We start from the raw sequence: 27,843 nt of genomic DNA on the forward strand, positions 1-27,843 counted from the left end.
TGGTGAAGCCTCTGATGTACCACTGGCTGTGTGGTAGAATTTAAGATCTCCAAAAGGATTCATAAGCCAAATAAAATTTTTAGTGTATGTTAATACACTTTAAGTAGATGCTCACATTATCCATCAGACATAATTTTCAAGATACACATTTTGTTAAAATACTGCATATGCCTTAAATAAGGTACATAGTGATAATTCTAGAGTACATAATTGAATTGCTTTCATTAATTAATCTAACTTTAGCCCTTGAAATCTTAATTTTTTGTTTTTTTTAAGATTTTATTTTTTTGAGAGAAGTGCGAGAGAGCATGAGCAAGGTTGGGGGAGGAAGAGGGAGAGAGAGAGAGAGAGAAGCAGGCTGTCCACTGAGTATGGAGCCCAATGTGGGGCTCATCCCAGGAACTTGGGATCATGACCTGAGCCAAAGGCAGATGCTTAACCAACTGAGCCACCCAGGTGTCCTTTAAAGTTTTTATTTAAATTCCAGTTAACATACAGTATAATATTAGTTTCAGGTATACAATTTAGTGATTCAACGCTTATATACAACACTTGATGCTCATCACAGCAAGTGCACTGCTTAATCCCTATCACCTATTTAACCCGTCTTCCTCCACCCATCTCCTCTCTGGTAACCTTCAGTTTGTTCTCTATAGTTAAGAGTTTGTTTCTTGGTTTTCCTCTGTCTTTTTCCCCCCTATGCTCATTTGCTTTGTTTCTTAATTTGCATAAATGAGAGAAATCATATGGTATGTGTCTTTTTCTAATTGACTTATTTCACTTAGTCTAATACTCTAGCTGATCCATATCACTGCAAATGGCAAGATTTCATTCTTCTTTATGGCTGAATAATATTGCATTATGTGTGTATATATATATATATATATATATATATATATATATATATATATATATATACTCCCACTTTTTTCTTCATGCATTCATCAGTTGATGGACATTTGGGCTTTTTCCATAGCTTGGCTCTTGTAGATAATGCTGCTGTCGATATTGGGGTGCATATATTCCTTTGAATCAGTATTTTTGTATCCTTTGGGTAAATACCTAATAGTGCAGTTGCTGCATCATAGAGTAATTTTATTTTTAACTTTTAGATTAACTTCCATACTGTTTACTGGAGTGGCTGCACCACTTTGCATTCCTACTAACATCTACATCCTTGCCAACACTTGTTTCTTGTGTTATTGACTTTAGACATTCTGAAAGGTGTGAGGTGACATCCCACTGTACTTTTGATTTACTTGATGACCAGTGCTGTTGAACATCATTTCATGTGTCTTTTGGTCAACTGTATTTCTTTTTGGAAAAATGTCTATTCATGTCTTCTGCCCACTTTTTAACTGGATTATTTGCTTTTTGGGCATTGAATTGTATCAGTCCTTTATATATTTTGGATACTAACCCTTTATTGGATATGTCATTTGCAAACATCTTCTCCCATTCCAAAGGTTTCCTTTTAGTTTTGTTGATTATTTCCTTTGCTGTGCAGAAGCATTTTATTTTGCTGAAGTCCCAATAGTCTATTTTTGCTTTTGTTTCACTTGCCTCAGGTGCCATATCTAGTTAGCAGTTGCTATGGCTGATGTCAAAGAGGTCGTTGCCTGTGTTCTCTGGGATTTTGATATTCCTGTCTCACATTTAGGTTTTTCATCCATTTTGAATTTATTTCTGTGTATGGTGTAAGAAAATGGTCCAGTTTCATTGTTCTGCATGTTGCTATCCAATTTTCCCAACACCTTTTGCTGGAAAAGACTTTTTCCCACTGGATATTCTTTCTTGCTTTGTTGAAGATTAATTGGCCATGTAGGTGTGGGTTCATTTGTGGGTTTTCTATTCTATTCTATTGATCTATGTAAGTATTTTTGTGCCAGTACCATACTGTTTTTATTCCTACAGCTTTGTAATATAACTTAAGTCCAGAATTGTGATGCCTCCAGCTCTGCGTTTCTTTTTCAAGGTTATATAAGCTATTTAGGGTCTTTTGTGGTTCTATACCAATTTTAGGATTGTTTGTTCTAGCTCTGTGAAAATGCTGGTGGTATTTTGATAGGGATTGCATTAAATGTGTAGCTTGCTATGAGTAATATAGACATTTTAACAATATTTGTTATTTCAATCCATTAGCATGGACTTTTTTTTTTAATTTATTTTTTATTGGTGTTCAATTTACTAACATACAGAATAACACCCAGTGCCCGTCACCCATTCACTCCCACCCCCCGCCCTCCTCCCCTTCTACCACCCCTAGTTCGTTTCCCAGAGTTAGCAGTCTTTACGTTCTGTCTCCCTTTCTGATATTTCCCACACATTTCTTCTCCCTTCCCTTATATTCCCTTTCACTATTATTTATATTCCCCAAATGAATGAGAACATATAATGTTTGTCCTTCTCCGACTGACTTACTTCACTCAGCATAGGACTTTTCTTTTTTTCATTTCTTTGTGACATCTTAAAATTCTTTCATCAGTGTTTTATAGTTTTCAGAGTACAGTCTTTTACATCTTTGACTAGGTGTATTCCTAGGTATCTGATTATCTAAAGTGCCATTGCAAATGGGGTTGATTCTTTAATTTCTCTTTCTGCTGCTTCATTATTGGTGTACAGGAATTTGACAGAGTTCTGTATGTTGATTTTTGTATCCTGTGACTTTCTTGAGGTTGTGTATCAGTTCTAGCAATTTTTTTGTGGATTCTTGTGGGTTTTCTATACAGAATATTATGTCATCTGCAAATAGTAGAAGTTTTACTTCTTCCTTGCTGATTTGGATGCCTTTTATTTATTTTTGTTATTGTTAATAATACTTTCCCTTCGTACTTCAAACAACTTTTAAAAGAATTTAAATTTCACGTTAAATACCTGAAAACACTATTGTTTTACCCTTGTAAAGTTTTTCTTTAAGTCAGATACAGCATACTAAAGGTAGAGTATATACAAACTCCTGTTGAGGCTTTTGTTTATCCTCACTTTGTTTGATTTTATTTGACTTTTAAATGTACATAGACCTAAATAATTGTGTAAACTAAAAATGTAGTTTATTTTTTATTTATTTTTTTAAAGATTGTATTTATTTATTCATAGAGACATAGAAAAAGAGAGAGGCAGAGACACAGCAGAGGGAGAAGCAGGCTCCATGCAGGGAATCCAACACCAGACTCGATTCCGGGTTTCTGGGATCATGCCCTGGGCTGAAGGCAGGCACTAAACCGCTGAGCCACCCGGGCTGCCCAATTGAATGTACTTTAAATGTAAAACTTAATTAATATTTTCATGATGGAAAGATGTTTTCTTTAATCTCTGCCCCATAAAACCTGTGCTTTATCTCGATGATAGATAATTGTAGTCTCTTAAAAAATTTCATACAAATGGATTCCTACAGTATGCATTTTTTGTGTCACACTTAATATTACCAACATAGTTTTGAGATTCAAATAGTTTACTGTTATATTAGCATTTTGTTTTTATTGTTAAATAATTCTGAATCTTACTGAAAATTTATATACGTATGTATATATATATCACAATAGCATGATCAGTTTATAAATTCACTTATTGATGGTCAATTTTGTGGTACATTGTTTTTGGCTATATGAATAAAGCTATAAATCTTTAAGATCAGGTCTTTATAGTGCAATATATTTTCATTTATATTTTGTAGTTAGAGATACATAGGGACTATAATTAGTGAGTCATATGATAACTTCATACTAGCCTTTTAAAGAAATTGCCAAATTATTTTCCAAAGTGACTGTGGCAATGTACATTTACACTAGCAGAATGCAAGAGTTCTATTTTTCTATAATATTCTACTACTTAGTATTACCCTTATTTTTAATTTTAGCATTCTAGTCTTAACTGTTTAAATTTACATATTTATCTAATCTAAAACTTTTGAGCATTTTCCAAGTCCTCTTGTCACTGCATATTTTTACCTGTAAATCTGTTCCACTGGAGAATATGTTCAATTTTTTTCCCATTGTATTTAGAATAGTTTAGTCTTCCTATCTTTGACTTGTATCTTTATATTTTTTTATTCTGAACTAATTGTGGATTCACAGGAAGTAGCAAAAATAAATATAGAGAATACAGAGCCCCCTTGTACCCTTCAGTTGGTTTCCCCAAATGGTAGCATTTTCTATGATTTATATCATATGTATTTTTGCTGTAGTACAATATCAAAATCAGGAAATTATCACTGGTAAATAGACCTCACTCTTCAGATTTTGTTAGTTTTAAGTGTGTGTGTGTGTGTGTGTGTGTGTGTGTGGTGAATTGCCACCTTACAATATTGAGTTTCAATTGATAGATATAAATATAGAATATCTCAATTTATTTATCTTATTTATTTTTTCTAAGGCAGGTTTAATGTTTTTCAGTGTTCAAGTAGCATTTATTTCATTAAGTATGTTCTAAGCATTCTACTCTTGAAACTTGTGAATAGAATAGTTTTCTAAATTCCATTTTCACATTGTTCATTGCCGGTATATAATAACAGTAATAATGAAAATGCAAAATTTTTTTGTTTTTGTATTTCATATTATTTTATATTCTTATATTGCATGACTTTCCTAAATTCTCTCTTTTTTGTATCTGAGTTTATTAGCATTTCCATGTCCAAGTTTATGTCATTTGCAAGTAAAGTCTGAATTGTTTATTCTTTTCTAAGTAGGATGCTTTTTATTTTGTTTCTTTTGCTTGAAAATGTTTAAATGTAAGTGGAGAAAGAAGAGATACTTGTTTATTCCCAAATTTTTTAGAAAAATTAAGCATTAAGTTTATCATTATCTCTGTTTTGTTGATGGCCTTTACTGGACTAGGAAAGTTCTCCTGTATTCCTACTTTGTAGAGAGTTTTTTATTTATTTATTTATTTATTTATTTATTTATTTATTTATTTATTGTAGAGAGTTTTAAATCTTGAGTTCTGGTTGTATGTTTCAAATGCTTCTCATCCATTTATTTACATGATTCTATTTTTGTCCATTCTTTTATTAATATAGTATGTTATATTAATTGATTTTCAGATGTTAAGCTAGCTTTGTGTCATGTTTTTTTATCCACTGAAAATGTATGGCTTTTAAAATATTTTTTTAATGTATCCATTTTCTGATGCTCTTCTTTTTCTTATGTAGATCCAATTTTCTGATCCCAAATCATTTTCCTTCTGCCTGAAGAACTTCTTTTAACATTTCTTGCAAAACAAATCTGTAGGCAAAGAATTCTATCACTTTTTGTTTGTCTCAGAAAGTCTTTATTTCTCCTTAACTTTCAAAGAATCATTTTACTGGACAGAATTCCAAGTTAGATATTTCTGCTTTCACCCCTCAAAATTTTTCTTCCATTGTCTTATAGTTTTTTTGGAAAATTTTTATTATTTATTTCTTTGAGAGAGAGAAAGAGAGACAGCACAAGCAGGTGGAGGGAGAGGGATAAGAAGACTGTGCTAGGTGTGGAGCCAGACCTGGGGCTCAATCTCACAACCCTGAGATCATGACCTGAGTTCAAATCAAGAGTGGATTGCTTAATGGACAAACCACCCAGGAGGCCCTCCTCCTTTCTCTTCTTAATTTTAGGATTTTTTAATAAGTCTATTTTATTTCTTATCCTTATTTCTCTGTAAGTAAGATGTGCTCACAACCTAGTTGTCTTCAAGATTTTCTCATTGACTTTGGTTTCTTCAGTCGGATGTCATATATTTGGTATTTATCCTGCTTGATGTTTGGAAAGATCTTGGCCATTATTTTCAAAAATATTTTTTCTGCCTGATTTTCCTTCTGTAATTCTTTTGAATATGTTACATTTTTTTTAAAGATTTATTTATTTATTTATTAGAGACACACGGAGAGAGAGACAGAGAGAAAGAGAGACAGGCAGAGGGAGAAGCAGGCTCCATGGAGCCTGACGTGGGACTCGATTCCCAGTCTCCAGAATCACGCCCTGGGCCGAAGGTGGCACCAAACCACTAAGACACCAGGGCTGCCCTATGTTACACTTTTTGATACTGTTCCATCGTTCTTGGATTTTCTGTTCTCTTTTTCTGTTATTTTCCACTATTGAGTTTTCATTTAGGAAGTTTCTATTGACCTATCATTGAGTTTTTTTAATCTTCTGCTCTTTTTATTTTTATTTTTTTTTATTTTTCTTATTTTTTTGATTGAGTTTTATTGATGAGCCCTTGGAAGCCATTCTTAATTTCTGTTATTATTATTATTATTATTATTATTATTATTATTATTATTATTATTTATTTTGCTATTATTTCCTTTTCATTATATCTTATTCTTACAGGTTCCATATATCTGCTGATATTTTCTCTCTAGCCTTTCATGTTGTCAACTTGCCTTTAGAGTTTTTAAGATGTTAATCACAGTTATTTTAAATTTCATGTCTGGTACTTCCAACATCTGTTTTATATTATTTTCACTTCTGATGTTTGTTTTATCTCTTTAGACTGTGTTTTATTTGTTTGTTTTGCTTTTTCACATACAGTTGGGCATGTTCCATAGGATAATAGGCACTGAAATAAATAGGCCTTTAGAGCGAGGATTTATATTAATCTTTTAGGAGCTTGGCTCTTGTTGTAGCTATGGGCACGAGAATCCTCAAATTTCTCTAGTGAGACACTCTCTTTCTCCCCTCTTAAGATTAGGGTTTTCCTTCACATTGGCCTTCGGAGATCATATGTATCTTGCAGTTCTTTCAGTAGTAATCCACTTTTGTTGTTACTTGTTAGAATGGGGATGGGGTGTGGGTAGGGACCTTTTGTAGTTTTCATGTAAGCTTAGTATTTTAATGTGCCTGTGTCAGGGGTATGGATTTTGGAAGTGTTATGGTTCCTCTTGCAGGTATAGAGTTTCCCATCACATGCCACCATTGCTGAGTCCCTGCCACAGCTACAGCACCCCCAATCAATTTTCTTAAATACTTCCCTATTATCATCTATTCTTTACTTTTTCCCCAGATTTCTATGGTGCCTGTTTTCTTTCATGACCATTTTGAAATCAACCTTTATTCCTGATTCCATTCCCAAGCAACTAGTGATCTGCTATTTGTCTCCATAGATTTGGATCTTCTGGAAAATTTATATAAGGGAAATCATAAGGGTTTTTGTATGGTTTCTTTTAATTATCATAATGTGTTTAAGGTCCATCCTTTTTGTGGTATATATAAGTAGTTTATAATTTTTTATTGCTGAATTTTTCAGTGTGGATATATATGGTTATATTTCTTAAGTTATTTAACAGTTGGTGGGAATTTAGACTTTCTAGTTTGGGGTTATTAAGAATAATGCTGCTGTGAACATTCTCATGTAGTATTGTTTGTGATTGGTTTTGTAAAGTCATGTATTTGTTTCACTTTTTCTTGGGATATAACAAGTGACAAAGATGCAAGTCCAAGTCATTGGATAAACAGATATTTTTAAAATTTCACTTTGATGCATACTTGGATGGCAACTATATGTTTAATATCTTTTTAACAATGTTTTAAAAAATTTCTTAACAATGTTTCTATTAAAATTCCAGTTAATTAATATACAATGTAATATTAGTGTCAGTTGTACAATATGGTCACTCAACACTTCCATACAACTGTTGCTCATTACAACATTGCTCATTACTGTTGCTCATTGCTTCTTAATAAAGAAGTGGACTTGTAGTGAGCAACAGCTCATTATGTATATAATATGTATTATATATATACACCATTTCTTGTATATATATACCATACCCCTATATATATACCATTTCTACCATATATACCATATATATATACCATACCAATTATATATATACATACGAGTGCACTTGTAATAAGCACCAATTGATGATGTATATATATAATATATATTATATATGTACACCATTTCATATATTTATCACTTCTACCATATATATAAATTATATATATATCATTTTTTCTTTATCTATTCATCAGTCAGTTGACAGTTTCCATAATTTAGCTATTGTACATAATGTGGCTGTAAACATGAAGTTGTATCCTTTCAGTAAATATCTAGCAGTGCCATTGGCTAGATAATAGTGTAGTTCTATTTTTAACTTTTGAGTTCTACTTTTTAAAGATTTTATTTATTTATTCATGAGGGACACAAAGGGGGAGGCGGACACATAGGCAGAGAGAGAAGCTGGCTCCCTGCAGGGATCCTGATGCGGGACTCAATCCCAGGATGCTGGATTCATGATCTGAGCCAAAGGCAGATGCTCAACTACTAAGCCACTGAGGAGTCTCTTGAATTCTATTAACCTCCATACTATTTTCCAGAGTAGCTACACCACCTTGCATTCCCACCAATAGCTATTGTTTTCCCCTTTCTCCATCACCAACACCTATTGTTCCTTGTGTTATTGATTTTACCATTCTGACAGTTGTGAAGTGACATCTCACTGTAGTTTTGATTTACATTTCCTTGATGACTTGCAATTGTTGAGCATCTTTCTGTGCGTCTATTGGCCATGTATATGTCTTCTTTGAAAAAATGTCTCTTCATATCTTCTGCCCATTTTTTAACTGGATATTTCAGGGTTTTTTGGGCCCTGAGTTGTATCAGTCCTTTATATATTTTGTATAATAACCCTTTATTGGGCATGCCACTTGCAAATACTTCTTCCATTCCAAAGGTTTCCTTCTAGTTTTGTTGATTATTTCCTTTGCTGTGCAGAAGCTTTGTACTTTGCTTAAATCCCAATAGTCTATTTTTGCTTTTGTTTCACTTGCCTCAGGAGCCATATCTAGTTAGAAGTTGCTGTGACCAATGTCATAGAGGTCATTGACTGTGTTCTCTAAGATTTTGATATTCCCATCCTCACATTTAGGTTTTTCATCCATTTTGAATTTATTTCTGTGTATGGTGTAAGAAAGTGGTCCAAAAATATTGTTTTATTGTTCTGCATGTTGCTATCCAGTTTTCCCAACACCATTTGCTGGAAAAGACTGTCTTTTTCCCACTGGATATTCTTTCCTGCTTTGTTGAAGATTAATTGACCATGTAGTTGTGGTTTCATTTGTAGGTTTTCTATTCTATTCTGTTTATCTATGTGTCTGTTTTTATACCAGAGCTATATTTTCTTTGGGATATACCTTGAAGTCCAGAACTGTGATGCTTCTGGCTTTGCTTTTCTCTTTCAAGTTTGCTTATAGGTTATTCAAGGCCTTTTGTGGTTCCATACAAATTTTAGGATTACTTGTTCCCGCTCTGTAAAAAATGGTGGTACTTTGATAAGGATTGCTTTGAATGTGTAGATTATTTTGGGTAATATGGACATTTTAACAGTATTTGTTCTTCCAATCCATAAGTATGGAATGGAATGTTTTTCCATTTCATTGTGACATCTTCAAATTCTTTCATTAGTGTTTTACAGTTTTCAGATTACAGATATTTTACCTCTTTGTTTAGGTTTATTCCTAGGTATGTTTTGATTTTTGGTGCAATTATAAAAGGTATCAATGCTTTCTTTTTTCTTTCTGCTTCTTCATTATTGTTGTATAGAAATGTGACAGATTTCTCTACGTTGATTTTTCTGTCCTGTGACTTTACTTAATTTGTGTATGTGATATAGTATCATGTTATCTGAAAATAGTGAAACTTTGTTTTCTTTCTTGCAATTTGGATGCTTTTTCTTTGTCTTTTTCCCTTTCCCTTCCTTCCTTCCTTCCTTCCTTCCTTCCTTCCTTCCTTCCTTCCTTCCTTCCTTCCTTCCTTCCTTCCTTCCTTCCTTCCTTTTTTTTCTTTTTGTGTGTGTCTAATTCCTGTGTTTGGTCTTCTTGGACTATGTTAAATAGCAATGTTGAGATTGGACATCCCTGTCCTGACTATATGGAAAAAAAAACCTCAGTTTTTCCTCATTGAAGAGGATATTACCTGTGGGTTTTTCATAATTGATTATGTTGAGGTATGTTCCCTCTAACCCTACTTTATTGAGGATTTTTATCATGAATGGATGTTGTAGTTTGTTGAATGCTTTTTCTGCAACTCTTGAAATGATTATATGGTTCTATTCCTTTCTTTTATTAATGTGTTTTGCATCGATTTCTCGCTTTCTGTAAATTTTAGGTAGAATTACTTTTTTCTTTATGCATTTTATAGATTTTATCATATGAGCCACATGGCATTGCACTTTTCTTTGTAATTGGGGAGTACATTTATATTCTAGGCACATTTAAAGTTTTCACTGGTGTTACCTCCTGTCAGTCTTCTTCAGTTCTCTCTAGCACATGCATGTAGCCTCCCTGTCAGCTAGGGATGTGATATAAGAAGAGTTTATCATTACTCTTTATGGAGCTATTATTTTCAGGATCATGCCTTTAATTTCTGTCTGATCTGTCACCCCGAAATGGTTGTTTTGACAAATTTGCCCAGTTTTATATCTGTTTTGGGGGTAGGTGATTTAAATATATCTTCTCTCTCATAGCCTCCTCATTTAGATTTATCTGCACAATTTTCTTGATTCTGTGTCTAACTTATCACAAAATCTAGCACTGATCCATGATAGATACTGTCATCTAACTAAGTATAAAAAGAGACTTCCTTGGGGATCCCTGGGTGGCTCAGCAATTTGGCGCCTGCCTTCCGCCCAGGGCATAATCCTGGAGTCCTGGGATCGAGTCCCACATTGGGCTCCCTGCATGGTGCTTGCTTCTCCCTCTCTCTCCCTGCCTCTTTCTCTCTCAGTCTCAAAATAAAATAAAATAAAATAAAATAAAATAAAATAAAATGAAAAAAGAGAGACTTCCTTAATCTGGTAAAGCTATATACATTTTGTACTTCTGCAAGCTTCCATCTAGGATAAATTCCCTTCAGTGTAAAGAACTTGGTTTACATTTTCTTTAGTCCAGGACTGCTGGTGACAAATTTTCTTAATTATTGTCTGAAAATGCTATATTTCATTTTGAAAGATTTTTTTCTCTATCTATAGAATGGGAAGACAGTTTGTTTATTTTTTGAATCTGTCATTCAATAATCTTCTGGTTTCCATTGTTTCTCTTGAAAAGTCAATTTTAAATTTTATTGTTGCCCTTTTGCTTTTAATACATTTTTATATTCTGGTTACTTTTACCAGTTTGTCTGTGGTTTATAGACTATCTTTATGATGAATCTTCATGGCTATATTTTAATATTTATTATGAATAATGCTTGTTGAATATGGGTCTCAATGTCTTGTCTTTTTGGGACTAATAATTCTGATATTAGGTATTATGTTTGAAAAATTGGAAAGAAAATCCAATGAGATTCATAATTAGATGAACTTTTACCAATTTTTAAAAATGGAATAAGCTTGGAATTACTTATCTTTAAAAATCAAAAAAAGAGTGAAGGAATTATTATCAAAAAAGTGATCAGGCTGAGAATAATTAAAAATTATTAAAATATTGAGTTATTTTTAACAATGCAGGCAAGGCCTTAATACTTTTTGTCGTTTTACAATTAATTTGCATGCGTCTCTTTGCAAGCCTTCAATGCTTTACCTAAATCATTTTACTTTATAAATGATATTCTAATATTTCTTTTTATTAAAAGCTAATGATTTCTTTTATTTGTAAATTATAGGGATCTGCCATGTGGAAAATTAATATGTGAATATAGAGGAGAAGAAATAATTAATATTCCAAATGCCACTGCTATTTATACCAAAATAAATGGACGCCTCTGTGTTGCATTGGATTTTCCACATGATTTTATTGATGGCAATAAGATGTGGGTAAAAGAAGGAACTGTTTGTGGTCTTAATAAGGTACGTAGTCTTTTATTACCAAATAAATTCCTAGTATTTTATACTTTATTTTCAAATGCATGTTCAATATTTTTTTCATAACTAAGTGCACATTTGATTTCAAAAATAAAAAACTTTAAGAATAAGAAAAAAACTTAAATCTGCATTCTCACACATTACTTTGCTATGAACATTTTATTGGCTATTCATACTTTTTTTCATGGAAATTATGTATATTCACTGTACTGAGAATCATACTGTTTATTCACTGTATTTTATTAACCTGTCTCATATTACATAGAGAGTACCAATGCCATGAATTTATCTTTTCCTATAATTGTTTAAAATAGCTGTTAAAATAATATATAGTCATTTTTGCAATGAAAATAATAAAGATAAAGAGACTAAAGCAAAATCTTTCAAAGGCACACACCTGAGATGTAACCACTCTCTATTTTCATGAACCTTCCAACAACTCATTTACATAAATATAGAATATTTATTATAATAACTATATTTTGTATACACAATACTTGAATTTTTATTGAAGTATAGATGACATACAACATTAGTTTCAGGTGTATAACAGTGATTTTTGGAAAGCCTATACATTAAGCTATGCTCACAACAAGGGTAGTTACCATTTATCACCATTCCTGTTTCTCTCACTGTCCTTCACTCATTTGGCCATCTCCTCTCTACCCTGTCTTGGCAACCATCAATTTGTTCTCTGTATTTATAGGTCTGCTTCTGCTATTTTTATTATTTGTTTGTTTGTTTCTTAGATTCCATATATCAATTAAATCATATGGTATTTGTCTTTTTCTGCCTGAGTTATTTCACTTAGCATAATATCCTCTAGGTCCATTCATGTTGTCACCAATGGCAAGATCTCGTTATCTTTTATGACAAATATTCTCTCTCTCCCTCTCTCTATATATTATATATGTAATAATAATATATTATTATATATTATATAATTAATAATATATAATAACTCTTGTTATTTCTTATTTTTATTTAGTTATTATATATAATATGTTATATATAATACATATTTTATTATATATAATGTAGTATATATTGGTGTATGTTATATTTATTATATATAAAGTATATATAGATTTTTTATTTAGTTATTATATATAATATAATATATATTATTATATATGTAATAACTCTTGTTATTTCTTATTTTTTTTAAAGATTTTATTTATTCATGAGAGACACAGAGAGAGAGAGAGAGGCAGAGACATAGGCAGAGGCAGAGGGAGAAGCAGGCTCCATGCAAGAAGCCCGATGAGGGACTCAATCCTGGGTCTCCAGGATCATGCCCTGAGCTGAAGGCAAATGCCCAACTGCTGAGCCCATCTTAGTTTTTGAAACTAGTCATTCTGACAGGTGTGATGTGATATCTGACTGTGGCTTTGATTTGCATTTCCCTGACGATTAGTGATGTTGAGCGTCTTTTCATGTGTGTCTTGGCTATCTGTTCAGACTTTTATATACAGAGAACAAATTTGTTGCGGTTGCCATAAAGGAGGTGGTTTGGGGGATGCATGAAATAGATACAGTGGATTAAGAGGTACAAACTTCTAGTTATAAAATAAATGTGATGGAGGTAAAAAGTACAGGATGGAGGCAGAGGACACTTGGGTGGCTCAGTCAGTTGAGCATCAGATTCTTTGTTTCAGCTCAGGTCATGATCTCATGGGTAGTGAAATCAAGCCTCATGTTGGGATCCATGCTCAGTTAGGAGTCTACTTGAAGATTCTCTCCCTCTGCCCCTCCCCCAACTCATATACCCTCTCTCTCTCTCTCTCCTTCAAATAAATAAGTAAATAAATAAATAAATAAATATATTTATATATATATTAAAAGTACAGCATAGGGAATATAGTTAATAATACTATAATAACATTGTTTGGTCACAGATGTTTTTAAGCTTACCGTGTTGAACATTGAATAATACATAGAACTGTCAAATTAGTATGTTGTACACCTGAGACTAATAAAACATTGTATGTTAATTATATTCAATAAGGATATACATATTAACATATTACCTGATAATTATGGAAATATTTGCCATACAATTAATGTCCTATTATAACCTAGCTTTACTAATGTTTGTTTTAAAAATTAGTAAGTAAAAAAGTATCTAAAACTTGTCACCCCAAATTCTCACAAAAACTCATTTTTAAACTTTGTAATAAGTTTTAATTTCATAAAATTTACTTTACAAAATATTTCCTAAATTATTGCCTAAACTGTCTTGTATTTTTAACTCTCCATTATTTCTAAGCAGCCAAACATAGGCTATCATGAATTAGGAATTGCACAAGACCCACCAAGAATGACTTAAACAGTAGATAGCTTATTCTTTCCCATTATTTAAAAAGTAGGGGAGATTGTTTATCCAGAAGAGTTAATGGGTTCCATATCATCAATGATCTAGATTCAGTCTAATTTTCAGCTATAGATCCTGTAACAGTGATACTCTTCCTGGTGTTTTCAAGATGATTGGTGGAACTCCAACTATCTCCACATTTTAAGAATGATTTTTGGAAATAGCTAAAGTGTAAAAAGAATGCATGTCATTTTTATTCACCACAGTTAGTAAACAGAATGAGGAATATTTGGTAGTCACTACTCTGCCACAGTATTTATGATTAAGGTGATGCTTTATTAAATAAGACATCTGTGTCAGCAGATTTAAACCATTATACTATTCATCATTAAATAAGCAATAGATATAATGTTGGAAAAGTTTCTGTTTCAAGGTAAGGAGGATACAGGTGCTGGGCAGAGATTATGGGAATTATTATCCAAATGGTATCTGCAAGATTTTTGGCTTCATTTATATCATATATTTCTACCAGCAAAAGATAATCAAGCTAGCTTCATGTTAGTGTTCTAATAAATCATTTTGGTATTCTGAAAATTAGAGTATCATTGTTTTTTTACATGCTTCATATATAAATGTTCATTTGAATTATAATGGATTCATCATCACAAGAAATTTTATAATTCTTTTTGTTTACAAAGAAATAGCAGGAGAGGGCAGCCCCGGTGGCGCAGCGGTTTAGCGCCGCCTGCAGCCCAGGGCGTGATCCTGGAGACCCTGGATCGAGTCCCACATCGGGTTCTCTGCATGGAGCCTACTTCTCCCTCTGCTTGTGTCTCTGCCTCTCTCTCTCATTCTGTGTGTGTCTCTATGAATAAATAAATAAAATCTTAAAAAAAAAGAAATAGCAGGAGATATTGAATCCTAAACATATTGTTTCAATTTTCAGACATTAGTGACTAAGTATGAGAAATAGTACATGTTACTACCTACTTGTGCACAGTTAATCTTAAAGGGAATCTAACACAGATTTGCTAAGATCTGTATTTAAGTCTTGATCTTGAAATTCAAACAAAAATGATAAGCACAAAACCTAATATGAAAATGTTCTCTCAAAAGAAATAAGCACAGGAGCACCTAGGTGGCTCAGTTGGTTAAATGTCTGCTTTCAACTGGTCATGATCCTGGGGTCCTGGGATTGAGCCCCACATTGGACTTCCTTCTCAACAGAGTGTCTGCTTCTCTCTCTCCCTGATCCTGTTTTCTTTAACTATCTCTCGAATAAATAAATAAAATATTTTTTTAAAAAAGAAACTAGCACAGATACTCTATTACAATATTTATGGAAGATCAGAGTAGAAAATATTGTATGATTCTGAGGTAGAAACTGAAAGAGTTATAAAAGAATATGGTGGAAACAAGAAATTCCTGACAATTGCCATCATTTTTACTGCTATGGTTAGCTATAAGGGAAGACAGGAATAAGACAGCACTAAAAATAGAAATGATAATTATGAGCACTGCTATACATTGGTTTTATTTGTTTTTCCTTGAGTAAAAATGTAAAACATTACAGTATGAGAAAAATCTCTACAATGTGGGCAGGGTAATTTTTATTTGCCTCTTCCTACAGAATGGAAAACAAGAGTTGATTTCATGTTCCTAAAACATAAACTTTTTGCATGCTCACATAAAGGATTAAAACCCTGAAGATATACACAAGTCAGTATATCATATTACTGATGGTAATGAAATAGATTGTTGGAAGTCACCTGGCTGGGTCTGAAAAATCACACTGGTTGACTGTGCTGAATAAAACTCCAGGCATAATCAATTTTAATGGATAAAAATGCATAACATTTAAAATGGTACTACTAAAAAAAATAAATAAATAAAAAATAAAATGGTACTCCTTTAGGATGCCCCTTTCTTATTTTCAAATAGGTTTTATTATAAGGAATGAATGTTAATTTTTTTAAAAACATTTATCTGGATTGATTTGACTTATCTCACATTTTATTTACATGTAATCACTTTATAGTGTGTATTAAATAAATATTCTGTTTTTCCTCCACCCTTTCAACTGTGGAAAATAATTCAATTTGTTTAGACTGTATATTCCCCAAATACTAACAAATAATATACCATCTTTTAGGGTGTCCTCGGCTGCTGTGAATAGTAGTATATACTGTTCTCACAGTTTAGTGATTGTACCTACTATCTTAGTTTTTAAAACACTGTGTATAAAATACATACAACTTTTTGTGGTAAAATGTGTATAGCATAAATTTTACCCTCTTAATCATTTTCAAATGTGCAGTTCAGAAACATAAGTACATTCACATTGTTGTTGCAGCCACTATCACTATCTCCAGATAATTTTTATTATAAATTGAAACATTGAAACTTTCTACACATTAAACTATAACTCCCCAATGAGCCTTCCCCACAATGCTTGGTAATCACTATTATACTTTCTGTTTCTGTCTCTAAATTTGAATATTCTAGGTACCTAATCCAAGTGGAATCATACAGTATTTAATTTAAACTTTTGAGTCTGATTTATTTCACCTGATAATATGTTTTCAAATTCACCCATTTTATTACTATACCAAAATTTCATTCCTTTTTCAGTCTGAATAATATTCCATTGCCTGTTTGTACCATAAATTGCTTATCCATCTATCTGTAAATGGCCATTTGGTTTGTTTTTCTTCTGGCTATTGTAAGTAGGGTTGTTACCACTATTGTTAATTTTACTTAACACTGTTGTTAATTTTACTATTTTCTACTACTTTACATTTCTGCCACCAGTGCAAAAGGGTTACAGTAGCTTCACATCCTCATCAACATTTGTTCTTTTTTGCATGTAGCTGTTCAGTTCTTCTACCACTATTTATTGAAGAGACTGTCTTTTTCCCATTTTCATATTCTTACCTCCTTTGTTAAAGATTAATTGACCATACAGTCATGGGTTTATTTCTGGGCATTCTGTTCCATTGATCTATGTGTCTATTTTTGTGCCAGTGCCATACTGTTTTAATTACTACAGCTTTGTGATATATCTTGAAATCTGGGATTATGATAACTCCAGTGTTGTTTTTGCTTTACATTTAAAAAAAATTTGTTTTAATTTTTACTTTTAAAAAATATTTATTATTTATTTATTCATGAGAGATACACAGAGAGAGATAGAGACATAGGCAGAAGGAGAAGCAGGATCCCCAAGGGGAGCCCAATGCGGAAGCCCATCCTAGGACCCAGGGATCATGACCTGAGCCAAAGGCAGATGCTCAAACACTAAGCCACCAAGGTGCCCCAAGATCTATTTTTTGAATAAAAGAAATTACATATATTCTAATAGAATATATTAGAATTGGGTTATAGGGTGAGTGAATGAGATGGAGTCCTATGGGAACTAGGAACAATGAAGACTCAGAGGCAGGAAATGATAAAGCTTCTTCACAAAACAGGGATCAATCCCATTGGTTTCTTTCATATGTAAATTTGGAATAGTGTCAGGAGATAAAGATAATAAGATTGGTGGGTTTTTGAGAGATTTAAGGGGCTTGGTTTTTGTTTCTACTGAAGATTTTGAACAGGAGAATATTAATAAGAGTATAGTGTACTTTACACATCTTAAAAAGGTACTTCAAATTAACCTGGCAATGTGAACGTAAGAATTAATTTTGGGGAAAAATTAGGAGTTTGTTTCAATAGTAATAGTGATGCAATAATAATTCAAGGTTAATAACAATAGGAATCTACATCTCGAAACAAAATACAAATGCTTAAAATACATCTGAAGGGTAATGTGTTTAACTCCAATAATCTAGGTAAATAAAGAAAAAAATGTCCATAGTAAAGACTTTCTAATAATCTAAGTAAAGGAAAAATGTCCATAGTAGAGACTTGGATATGGTCCATTTAAAAACAAGTGGGGCACCTGAAAAAATGAATAAATAAAATCTTTTTTTAAAAAATGGGTCTTATTGATGATATAACTTTTTAAAAACTCTATACCCAAAGTGGGCTCAGACTCAGGACGCCAAGATCAAGGGTTACATGCTCTACCAACTAAGCCAGTCAGTGCCCCTTACTGACTTTCCTGTAAAATCTCAACTCCACCTAGAAAGCAAAGTGAGTTTTCTTCATCATTGGCCTTTAATGGTCAAATATCTGTCTAATTATGGTTAAATAGAACATGAGTATAGTGGATAATGTTTATTGCATATTTATTGTGGGCCTCACTCTTTATATATGTTATTTCTTTGAATCCTCTCAATTCTAAGAGGTAAGTACTGCTATTAGAAGAAGCTAACACTTAAGGAGGTTATTTCTGTGCTTCAAAACACACAGCTGTCAAGCAAATGCAATGTGACTAGAACCCAGATCCATCTGATATCAAAGCCTTGTTATTAACTACAACACCAATATTTCCCAAACCTGCTTGGTCCTTAAGAATCACCTGAAGCTCTACTCACAAAACAGATTCCCAGGCACCATCTCAGACCTAAGGACTCAAATCTCCAGATGTTATAGTTTTGTTTTTAAAGATTGCCTTGGCTCGGAACACCTGGGTGGCTCAGTGGTTGAGCATCTGCCTTTGGCTCAGGGCATGATCCTGGAGTTCTAGGATCAGGTCCCATATCAGGCTCCTGCATGGAGCCTGCTTCTCCTCCCTCTGCGTATATCTCTGCTTCTCTCCGTGTCTCTCATGAATAAATAAATAAAATCTTAAAAAAAAAAAAAAAGATTGCTTTGGCTTTTTGGAGTCTTATGTGGCTCCATACAAATTTAGCATTGTTTTAGTTCTGTGAAAAATCCTGTTGGTCTTTTATTTTTTATTTTTTGTTTTTAGAGAGAGAGATTGTAAGTGGGAAGGGATAAAGGAAGAAGGAGAGAGAATCCTAAGCCAACTCCACTCTAAGCAGAGAGCCTGACCTAGGGCTCAATTTCATGATCCTGAGAGCATGACCTGAGCCCAAATCAAGAGTCAGTCACTTAGCCAGCTGGGCCATCCAAGTAGCCCAATGCTGTTGATATTTTGATAGGGATTGCATTAAATCTGTAGATTGCTTTAGATTGTAATGACATTTTAACTATATTTGTTCTCCCAACCCATGAGCACAGAATATCTTTCTATTTGTTTCAACTTCAATTCCTTTCATCATTGTTTTATAGTTTTCAGAATATAATTCTTTCACCTCCTTCAGGTTTATTACAAGGTATTATTTTTGATATAATGTAAAGGTGTTTTTTTCTTAATTTCTTTTTTTGTTACTTCATTATCAGTGTATAAAATGCAATGGATTTCTATATATTAACTTTTTATCCTGTGACTTTACTGAATTCATTTATCAGTTTTGTAGGTTTTTGATGGATTATTTATAGCTTTCTGTATATAGTATTATGTTATCTGCAGATAGTAAAAGTTTTACTTCTTCCTTACTAATTTTATTTATTTTTGTTGTCTGATTGCTGTGGCTAGGACTTCTAGTACTACATTGAATAAAAGTAGGGAGAGTGGATATTTTTGTATTGCTTAAATCATAGAAAAGCTGTCACCTTTTATCTGTTGAGGATGGTATTAGCTGTGGGTTTTTCATATACAGCCTTTGTTATCTTGAGGTATGTTTCCTCTAAACCTTCTCTTTGAGGGTTTTTATTATTAATATATGCTGTACTTTTCCACGTGCTTTTTTTACATCAATTGAAATGATCATATGGTTTCTATGTTTTCTTTTACTGATGTGATATATCACGTTGACTGAGTTGTGAATATTGAGCCACTCTTGCATTCTGGGAATAAATCCCACTTTATTGTGGGGAATGATTTTTTAAAATATAGAGTTAGATTCAGTTTGTTAACATTTTGTTGAGGATTTTTGCAGCTATGTTCATCAGAGACATTGACTTGTAGTTTTCTCTATCTATCTCTCTTTTTGGAGTGTCTTTATCTGGTTTGGTTATCAGGGTAATGCTGACCTCATAGAACGGATTTGAAAATTTTCCTCCCCCCCCCCCTTTTTTAGAATAGTTTGAGAAGAATAAGTATTAACCCATCTTTAAATGTTTGGTAGAATTCCTCTGTGAGGTCCTGAAATTTTTTTAAAAAGTATTTATTTGAGAGAGAGAGCACAAGCATGAGCAGAGGAGGAGCAGAAGGAGAGGGAGAAGCAGACTTCCCACTGAGCAGAGAGCCTGACACAGGGCTTAATCTTGAGATCCCAAGATCATGATCTGAACTGAAGGCAGGTGCTTGACCGACTGTACCACCCAGGTGCCCCTGGTCCTGAGCTTTTGTATTATTATTATTATTATTATTATTATTATTATTATTAATTATTATTATTATTTTATTATTACTGATGAGTAATAATGAGTCTGGATAAAGTTTTATCAATTTTATTGGTATTTTCAAAGAATCAGCTTCTGGTTTCACTGATCTGTTTCACTTTTTTAGTTACTATTTCATTTTTTCAGCTCTAATTTTTATTGTATTTTTTTTTCTTCTCCTGGTTTGGAGTTTTGTTTGTTTTCTTTGGCTTGTTTAGGTGTAAGATTCGATTGTTTATTTTTTTATTTTTCTTGCTTCTTAAGGTAGGCTTATATTGCTACAAACTTTCTTCTTAGAATAGCTTATGCTACATCCCAAAGATTTTGGACCATGTGTTTTCATTTGTATATATCTATGTATTTTTAAATTTACTCTTTGATTTCTTAGTAGACCCATTCATTGTTAAGTTGCATGTTATTTAACCTCCATGTATTTGTGTTCTGTCCAGATTTTTCTTGTGGTTAATTCCTGGTTTCATAGCATTGTAGTCAGAAAAGATGAAAGATAAGTAGTATGACTTTGATCTTTTGGAATTTGTTGATATTTGTTTTGTTCCTATATATAATATATTCTGGACAATGTTTTAATTGTCTTGAAAAAGATGTGTATTCTGCTGTTTTAAGATGGAATGTTCTGAATATATCTGTTAGATCCCTCTGATCCAATGTGCCACTCAAAGCCATTGTTTCCTTGTTGATTTTCTGTTTGGATGATCTATCCATTGATGTAAGTGAAATGTTACTGTCTCCTACTATTGTTGTATTACTATTGATTACTTTATGTTTGTTATTAACTGATTTACATATTTGAATTCTCCCATGATAGTTGCATAAATATTTATAATTACTTTCTCTTCTTGTTGGATTGTTCCCTTTATGATTATATAGTGTTCTTCTTTGTATCTTGTTTTAAAATTTTATTTTGTCTAATATAAGTATTGTTACTGTGGCTTTCTTTTCACTTCCATTTTTATAATAACTGATTTTCCATTTTTTCACTTTCAATCTGCATTGGTCTTTAGGTCTGAAATGAGTCTCTTGTAGGCAGCATATAGAAGAGTTGTGCTTTTTTATCCATTCTGTCACTTTATATCTTTTTAAAAAAATTTATTTTAGAGAAAGAGAGAAAATAAAGGGAGAGAGAGTGAGTGGAGGGGGTGGGAAGGAACAGAGGGGAAGAATCCTGAAGCATACTCCTTACTGAGCAAGGAACCTGGCATGGGGCCCCATCCTGACCCCAAGACCATGCATGACCTGAGCTGAAATTGAGTGTGATGTTCAACCAAGAGCCACCAAGATGCCCCCCGCATCTTTTGATTAAACATTTAGTCCATTTACACTCAAAATAATTGATAGGTATGTACTTATTACCATTTTGTTACTTGTATAATGGCCGTTTTTGTATTTCTTCACTGTTCTCTCTCTTGCTTTCTTCTTTTGTGATATATTTGGATTCCTTTTTATTTTTTGCAGCTCTGTTACTGTTTTTTGATTGGTGGTAACCATTACATTTGTATATAGCATCTTCTGCATATAACAGTCTATATTAAGTTGATGGTTGCTTAAGTTTGAACCCATTATTTAATATCTCTAAACTTTATACATATAGTATCCTTTACATCCTTTTATTTTGTGAATCCCTTGACTCATTTTTATAGATATACTTATTTTTATTGCTTTTGTGCTTCCTATTTTTTTCTCCTACTTATGATTTTCCCTTTCCACTCAAAGAATCCCCTTTAACACTTCTCATAGGATTAGTTTAGTGTCCATTAATTCCTTTAATTTTTGTTTATCTGGGAAACTCTTTATCTCTCCTTCTATTCTGAATGATAGGTCTGCTGGATTGAATGTTTGTGGTCACAGCCTTTTTTTTTTTTTTTTTTCAGTTTTGAATATATCATGCCACTCTTCTCTGGCCTGCAAAGTTTCTGCTGAATAATCAACTGATAGTCTTATGGGATTTCTTTTATACATAACCATTTTCTTTTCTCTTGCTCCTTTTAAAATTATCTTTATCACTCCTTTTTGCCATTTTAATTACCATGTCTTTTGGTGTGGACCTTCTCAGAATGATTTGGTGGAGACCACTTATACCTACTGGGTCTGGAGTTTTGTTCCCTTTCCTAGATTCTGGAAGTTGTCTACCATTATTATTATTATTCTTCAAATAAATTTTCTACTGCCTTTGTCTCTCCTCTAAGATCCCATAATGCAAATGTAATTATACTTTTAGATGTTGCCCAGTTCCCTATTTTCATTTGTTATTATTTTTTTTCTCTCTTATTCACTTGATCGCTTTACATTACTCTTTTCTCCAGGTTGCAGACCCATTCTTCTCCTTCCTATAGTCTACTATTCTGTCTAGTGCATTTTTAATTTCAGTTATTGAATTCTTCATCTCTGATTTATTTTTTGTTTTCTAACTCTTTGTTAAGGGTCTAACTGATGTCCTCCACTCTTTTTTTCAAGTCCAGTAAGTATCTTTATGATTATTAATTTAAATTCTCTTTCAGACATATTACTTCTCTCCATTTCATCTAGGTGTCTTGCTGTGATTTTTGTCCCATTCTTTCATTTGGGAAATATTCCTCTGTCTTTTCATATTTGTCTACCTCTCTGTTTCTATGTGTTAGGAAAGGAAGCTAGGTGTCCTTCTCTAGAAAGTAGTGGCTTTACAAAGTGCCCTGCAGTGCAATGTCCCCTGTTTACCAGAACCTAGTGCATCAAGGGTATCTCCTTTGTTTGTTGTATGCACCTACTATTATGGTTAAGCTGGTTTTGCCTTCAGTTCAGTCACCTGCCTTATTTCTCTTTGCCTGTATGGACAGGATTTGGTCCCTGTGCTGTCAGGAGGCAAATCTGGGGCTATCTTGGGCTTGAGTTGGGTCATACCAGGAGTTTCCCAGAGATATGTTAGCATCAAATTGCAGGACACTTTCCCTGTGTTGTCCCCTGAGAAGCTTGGTGGGCAGGGCCTGCAGTCAGACCAGATGCCTTCTTCTCTCCCCAGAGCTGGACTCACTTTGGAGTGGCACTGGCCCCTGTTGGGACAGCTTGCACACTGCCAGGCTTGTGGTACCACTTTGGATGGGCTCTGGTCAAGGGAATATTGAGGGGACAAGTTTGCAGGGTAACTCAGGAGCAAGGTGTGCAGTGTCAGGAACTATGGGAAGAAACCTGGCATAAGATCTGGCTGGAAAGGGCATGTTTGCAGTAGAATACTGGGGCAGAGTGGCCTTTTAGCAAACTAGTGTTTTGCTACATTGTTTCCCACAGGTGTCTGTATATCTAGGGTGTGGGGCAAAGGAGGGAAATGGTGTCTGCCAGCTCTGTTGTTCCTGGAGAAGTATCTCAAAGATCCCTCCACTCCAGCACAGGCTCTGAGATTAGTAAATAAATATCCCCCTTGTATAACCCAGGTGTTTTTAAAACTGCTTTCTATGCTCCATCTCCTTCTACACTGTTTGTTGTGCCTTCTCCTTAAGGGCTGGGACTCAAATTCCTCTCACCTTTCAAAGGCTCTCCCAGAGCCAAGCCCAGTGATTTTTAAAGTTCCAAGTATTAGGCCCCACTGATTGTAAACTCTTATGAAGTTATGCTCTCTGGTTTTTAAAGCCAAATATTATAGGGATTTGTCTTTCTCAAATGAATCTCCCATGCCTGAGCTTTCTGGTGTGAGGGTCTGTTTCTTCTCTCCACACCTGAGATGTCTGTCCTTCCTGTGGTCAGTCTCACAGGGCTGTTTAGCTCTGGTCCATATCTCTGTCCTTCATACCTTCTCTGAGATGGTCTCTTCTCTACATTTCGAATGTGGAAAGTTTGTTCTGCTGGTCTTTGGATCATTTTCTGGATTATTTATACTGAGTTATTTAGTTGTATCCATGGGATGCGGTGCACTTAGGATTCTCCAACTCTGTCATCTTCCCTGGAAGTATAGCTGTATGTTCTTTATAGATAGTCCTTACTATATTGAGGGAGTTTTCTTCTAGTCCTAATTTGTTAGATTTTTTTTTATAATTTTAAAAAATGTTAAATTTTGTCAATTTTTCTGCTTCAATGGAGATGGTTGTGTGATTTTTTCCCTTTTAGTCCTTTAATGTGGTATATTACATTAATTTTTGTATGTTGAGTCATTCTCACATTACATGAATTATTCCCACTTGGTCATAATACAGAATTTTTTTTAACATTCTGTTGAATTCTGTTTACTTGTGTTTTGTTGTGGACATTGCATTAATATTCATAATATTTGGTTGTAATTCTCCATTATTATTGTGTCCTTGGCTCTTATATTAGGGTAATTCTGGCCTCATAGAATGCATCTGGGTGTATGTCCTCTTGTATTTGTTGGAAGAGTTTGACAAAAATAGATCTAACTCTTCTGTAAATATTTGGTAAAATTCACCAGTGAAGCTATCTGGTCCAGGAATTTTCTTTGTTTCAAGGATTTTGATTACTGATTTAATCTATTTATGAGTTATAGGTCTAGTCAGACTTTCTATGTCTTTGTGATTCAGTGTTGGTAGATGGGGTGTTCCTAAAAATGTGTTCATTTTATTATCTTTGTTTTAACAGATTTTATTTATTTATTCATGAGACACACACACACACACAGAGAGAGAGAGAGAGAGAGAGGCAGAAACACAGAGAGAGAAGCAGGGTTCACACAGGGAGCCTGATGTGGGACTCAATCCTGGGACTCCAGGATCAAGATCTGGGCCGAAGGTGGCGCTAAACCGCTGAGCCATCCAGGGATCCCCAATTTTGTTATCTTATTCAAATGTTGACTTTCAGTTTTTGATCGTATAAACCTTGTTATTTCTGTAAAATTGATAGCAATGTTCCATCTTCATTTGTAATTTAATTATTTGAAAATTATTTATTTTAGTCTTCCTAGGTAAAAGTTTTTTTCAATTTTATTGGTCTTTTTTTTTCTCTAAATTTTCTTTTGTTTCTGTTCTATTCTTTATTATTTTCTTCCTTCTGTTATCTTTAGGTTTGTTTATTCATTCATTTATTTATTGATAGTGCAAGTTCAAGTTGTTGATTTAAAGTACTTTTTAATTTTTAACATGATGATTTATAGTTAAAAATGACTGTCAACAGCGTTTTTCTGCATCTCACAGATTTGGTGTATTGCATTTTTAATTTGTTTGAGAATAATTTATAATTTCCCTTGTGTCCTTTGTTGACCAATTTTTTATTAAAATGTAAGAATTTCCATATATTTTTAAATTTTCCAGTGTTCCTTCTGCTTTTAATTTGTAGTTTTACTTTACTCTAACCAGAAAAGGTACTTTGTATGATTTTAGTCTAAATTTATTGACTCATTTTGTAATTAACATATGGCCTAATTTAAGCAATGTTCATGTGCAGCTGAGACAAATGTGTATCTGCTGTTGTCAGGCAATGTTCTATATATGCCTTTTAGATCCAATTGGTAGATAGTGTTGTTCAAATCCTCTGTTTTCTTATTGATCTTCTTTTCAAAGGTGGGATATTAAAGGCCATTATTATTGTAGAGCTGTCTATTTCCCCAGCAGTTCTCTCTGTGCCATATATTTTGGAGCTCTGATGTTTGGTATATACATGTCTATAATTTGTATGTTTTCTGATTAATTTGATCACTTATTAATCTAGAACATTAATCTAGAACTTTTTTTATTGTAATGGTTGATTTAAGATCTATGTTGTCTGAGGCAGCCTGGGTGGCTCAGCAGTTTAGTGCCTACCTTCAGCCCAGGGCGTGATCCTGGAGATCCTGGTGTGAGTCCCACTGTTTTTTATACTTTCACCATTTATTTAACTTTACCACAGACCTTTATTTCTCTAAAATCTAGTTACAGACTAGCAACCTTTTATTCCTCCTGTAGGACTCCCTTTAGTATTTTTTGTAGGCTAAATTTTATGATATTAAGTACCCTCAACTTTTTAAAGTTTGTTTCTTTTTAATTTGAGAAAGTATTAATTTCCCCCATTAAATTCAGGAAAGTTTTGTTGGATATAGAATTCTCAGTTGTCAGAGCTTTTTTTTCTCCGTTTAGTACTTCCAATATATCAGTCCACTGCCTTCTGGCCTCAAAGTTTTTCTGAATAACCTATTGTAATCTTGTTTAGGATCCCTTGTACATGGTGATTACTTTTTCACTTGCAGTTTTTAAGATTCTCTTTTTTTCTTTGTCATTTGAATTTGATTGTAATGTGCTTTGGTATGAGTCTGTTTGCATTTGTCTTACTGGAGTTCACTGGACTCCTAGAATTTTTAGATCTATGTTATTCTTCAAACATGGGGCCATCATTTTTGGTTTTCAGCCATCATTTCTTCAAGTAATCTCCTTCTCCCTTTTTTTCTCATCTACTTCAGAAACTCCCATAATATGTATTTGATTTGCCTAATGGTATTTCATAAGTCCCATTGGTTTTGTTCATTTTTCTTTGTTCTTTTTTTCTTTCTAATACTTCAAAATGTAAAATACCCTATCATTAAATCACTGATTCTTTCTTCTGCCAACCAAAATTTGTTGTTGAACTCATATATTGAACTTTTAAATTTAGCTGTTGTATGTTTCAGTATCGTATTTTTTGGATTGCTATTTATATTTGCTCTCTGTTGATATTTTTATTTAATTCATATGGAATTTTTCTGATTTTTGGTCATTTTCAATCCATGTTTTTATTTAGCTTTTCGCATTTTTATTTTAACTATTTTAGAGGAGAGACTGCAAGTGGTGGGAGGGCCAAAGGGAGAGGGAGAGAGAGAAATTTAAGCAAGCTCAATACAGTATGGAGCCCAGGGCAGGGCTTGATCTCATGACCATGAGATTACGACCTGAGCCTAAATCAAGAGTCAGATGCTTAACCAACTGAGCCACCCAAGCACCCTTTTAGTATGGTTATTAAAATACCATTATATCACTTTGTTTTTTTTTCTTTGAGTGGGACATGTTTTCCTGTTTCTTTTTCTGCATTTTAATTTTTTTTTTTTTACATTGGACTTTTGTAAAAAGAGACACTTCTACTGTCTGTAGACTGGCTCTGTGTTAGGGCAGTTGGGGATGCTCTGGGCCTTGCAATCAGCCTGAGAAGAGAGAGTGCTTGTGGTTTTTTCAGAACTTTTGTGATTATGCATTCTTTCTGGTCTTCCTTTTGGCTTTTTCCTTTTCTCACATACACGAATGCTTTCAAATGTACTATTTTTCCAAACAGTCTCATACCAGCCTCTCCTTGGGGCTTAAATAGTCTATTGTGTGTTTTATGCATAATCTTTTGCCCCAGGTGTCTGTCTGAGAATCTTAGTCTCCTTGCAGCTTTCCTGAGCAGCGTTCATTGCTTCTCTCTATTTGAGATTTAAGTTAGGTGAAGCAGAGACCAGTCCTTCAGGAAGCTCCTAGAAATATTTTAATATTGAAAACTA

General features: G+C 33.3%; 1 protein-coding gene across 7 annotated transcripts in view; it reads left to right on the forward strand.

Annotated features, from left to right (window-relative positions):
- ADAM2 (ADAM metallopeptidase domain 2) overlaps positions 1–27,843 on the forward strand; it is a 137,023-nt gene that overhangs the window by 100,735 nt on the left and 8,445 nt on the right. For all 7 annotated transcript variants that reach the window (XM_077849258.1, XM_077849257.1, XM_077849260.1 and 4 more), the window contains one exon: positions 11,578–11,761. In XM_077849258.1, coding sequence (XP_077705384.1) covers positions 11,578–11,761 — 184 coding nt within the window. The remainder of the gene's footprint in view (positions 1–11,577; positions 11,762–27,843) is intronic.

The sequence above is a fragment of the Canis aureus genome, chromosome 15 (genome assembly GCF_053574225.1).
Source record: "Canis aureus isolate CA01 chromosome 15, VMU_Caureus_v.1.0, whole genome shotgun sequence".
Taxonomy (NCBI): domain Eukaryota; kingdom Metazoa; phylum Chordata; class Mammalia; order Carnivora; family Canidae; genus Canis; species Canis aureus.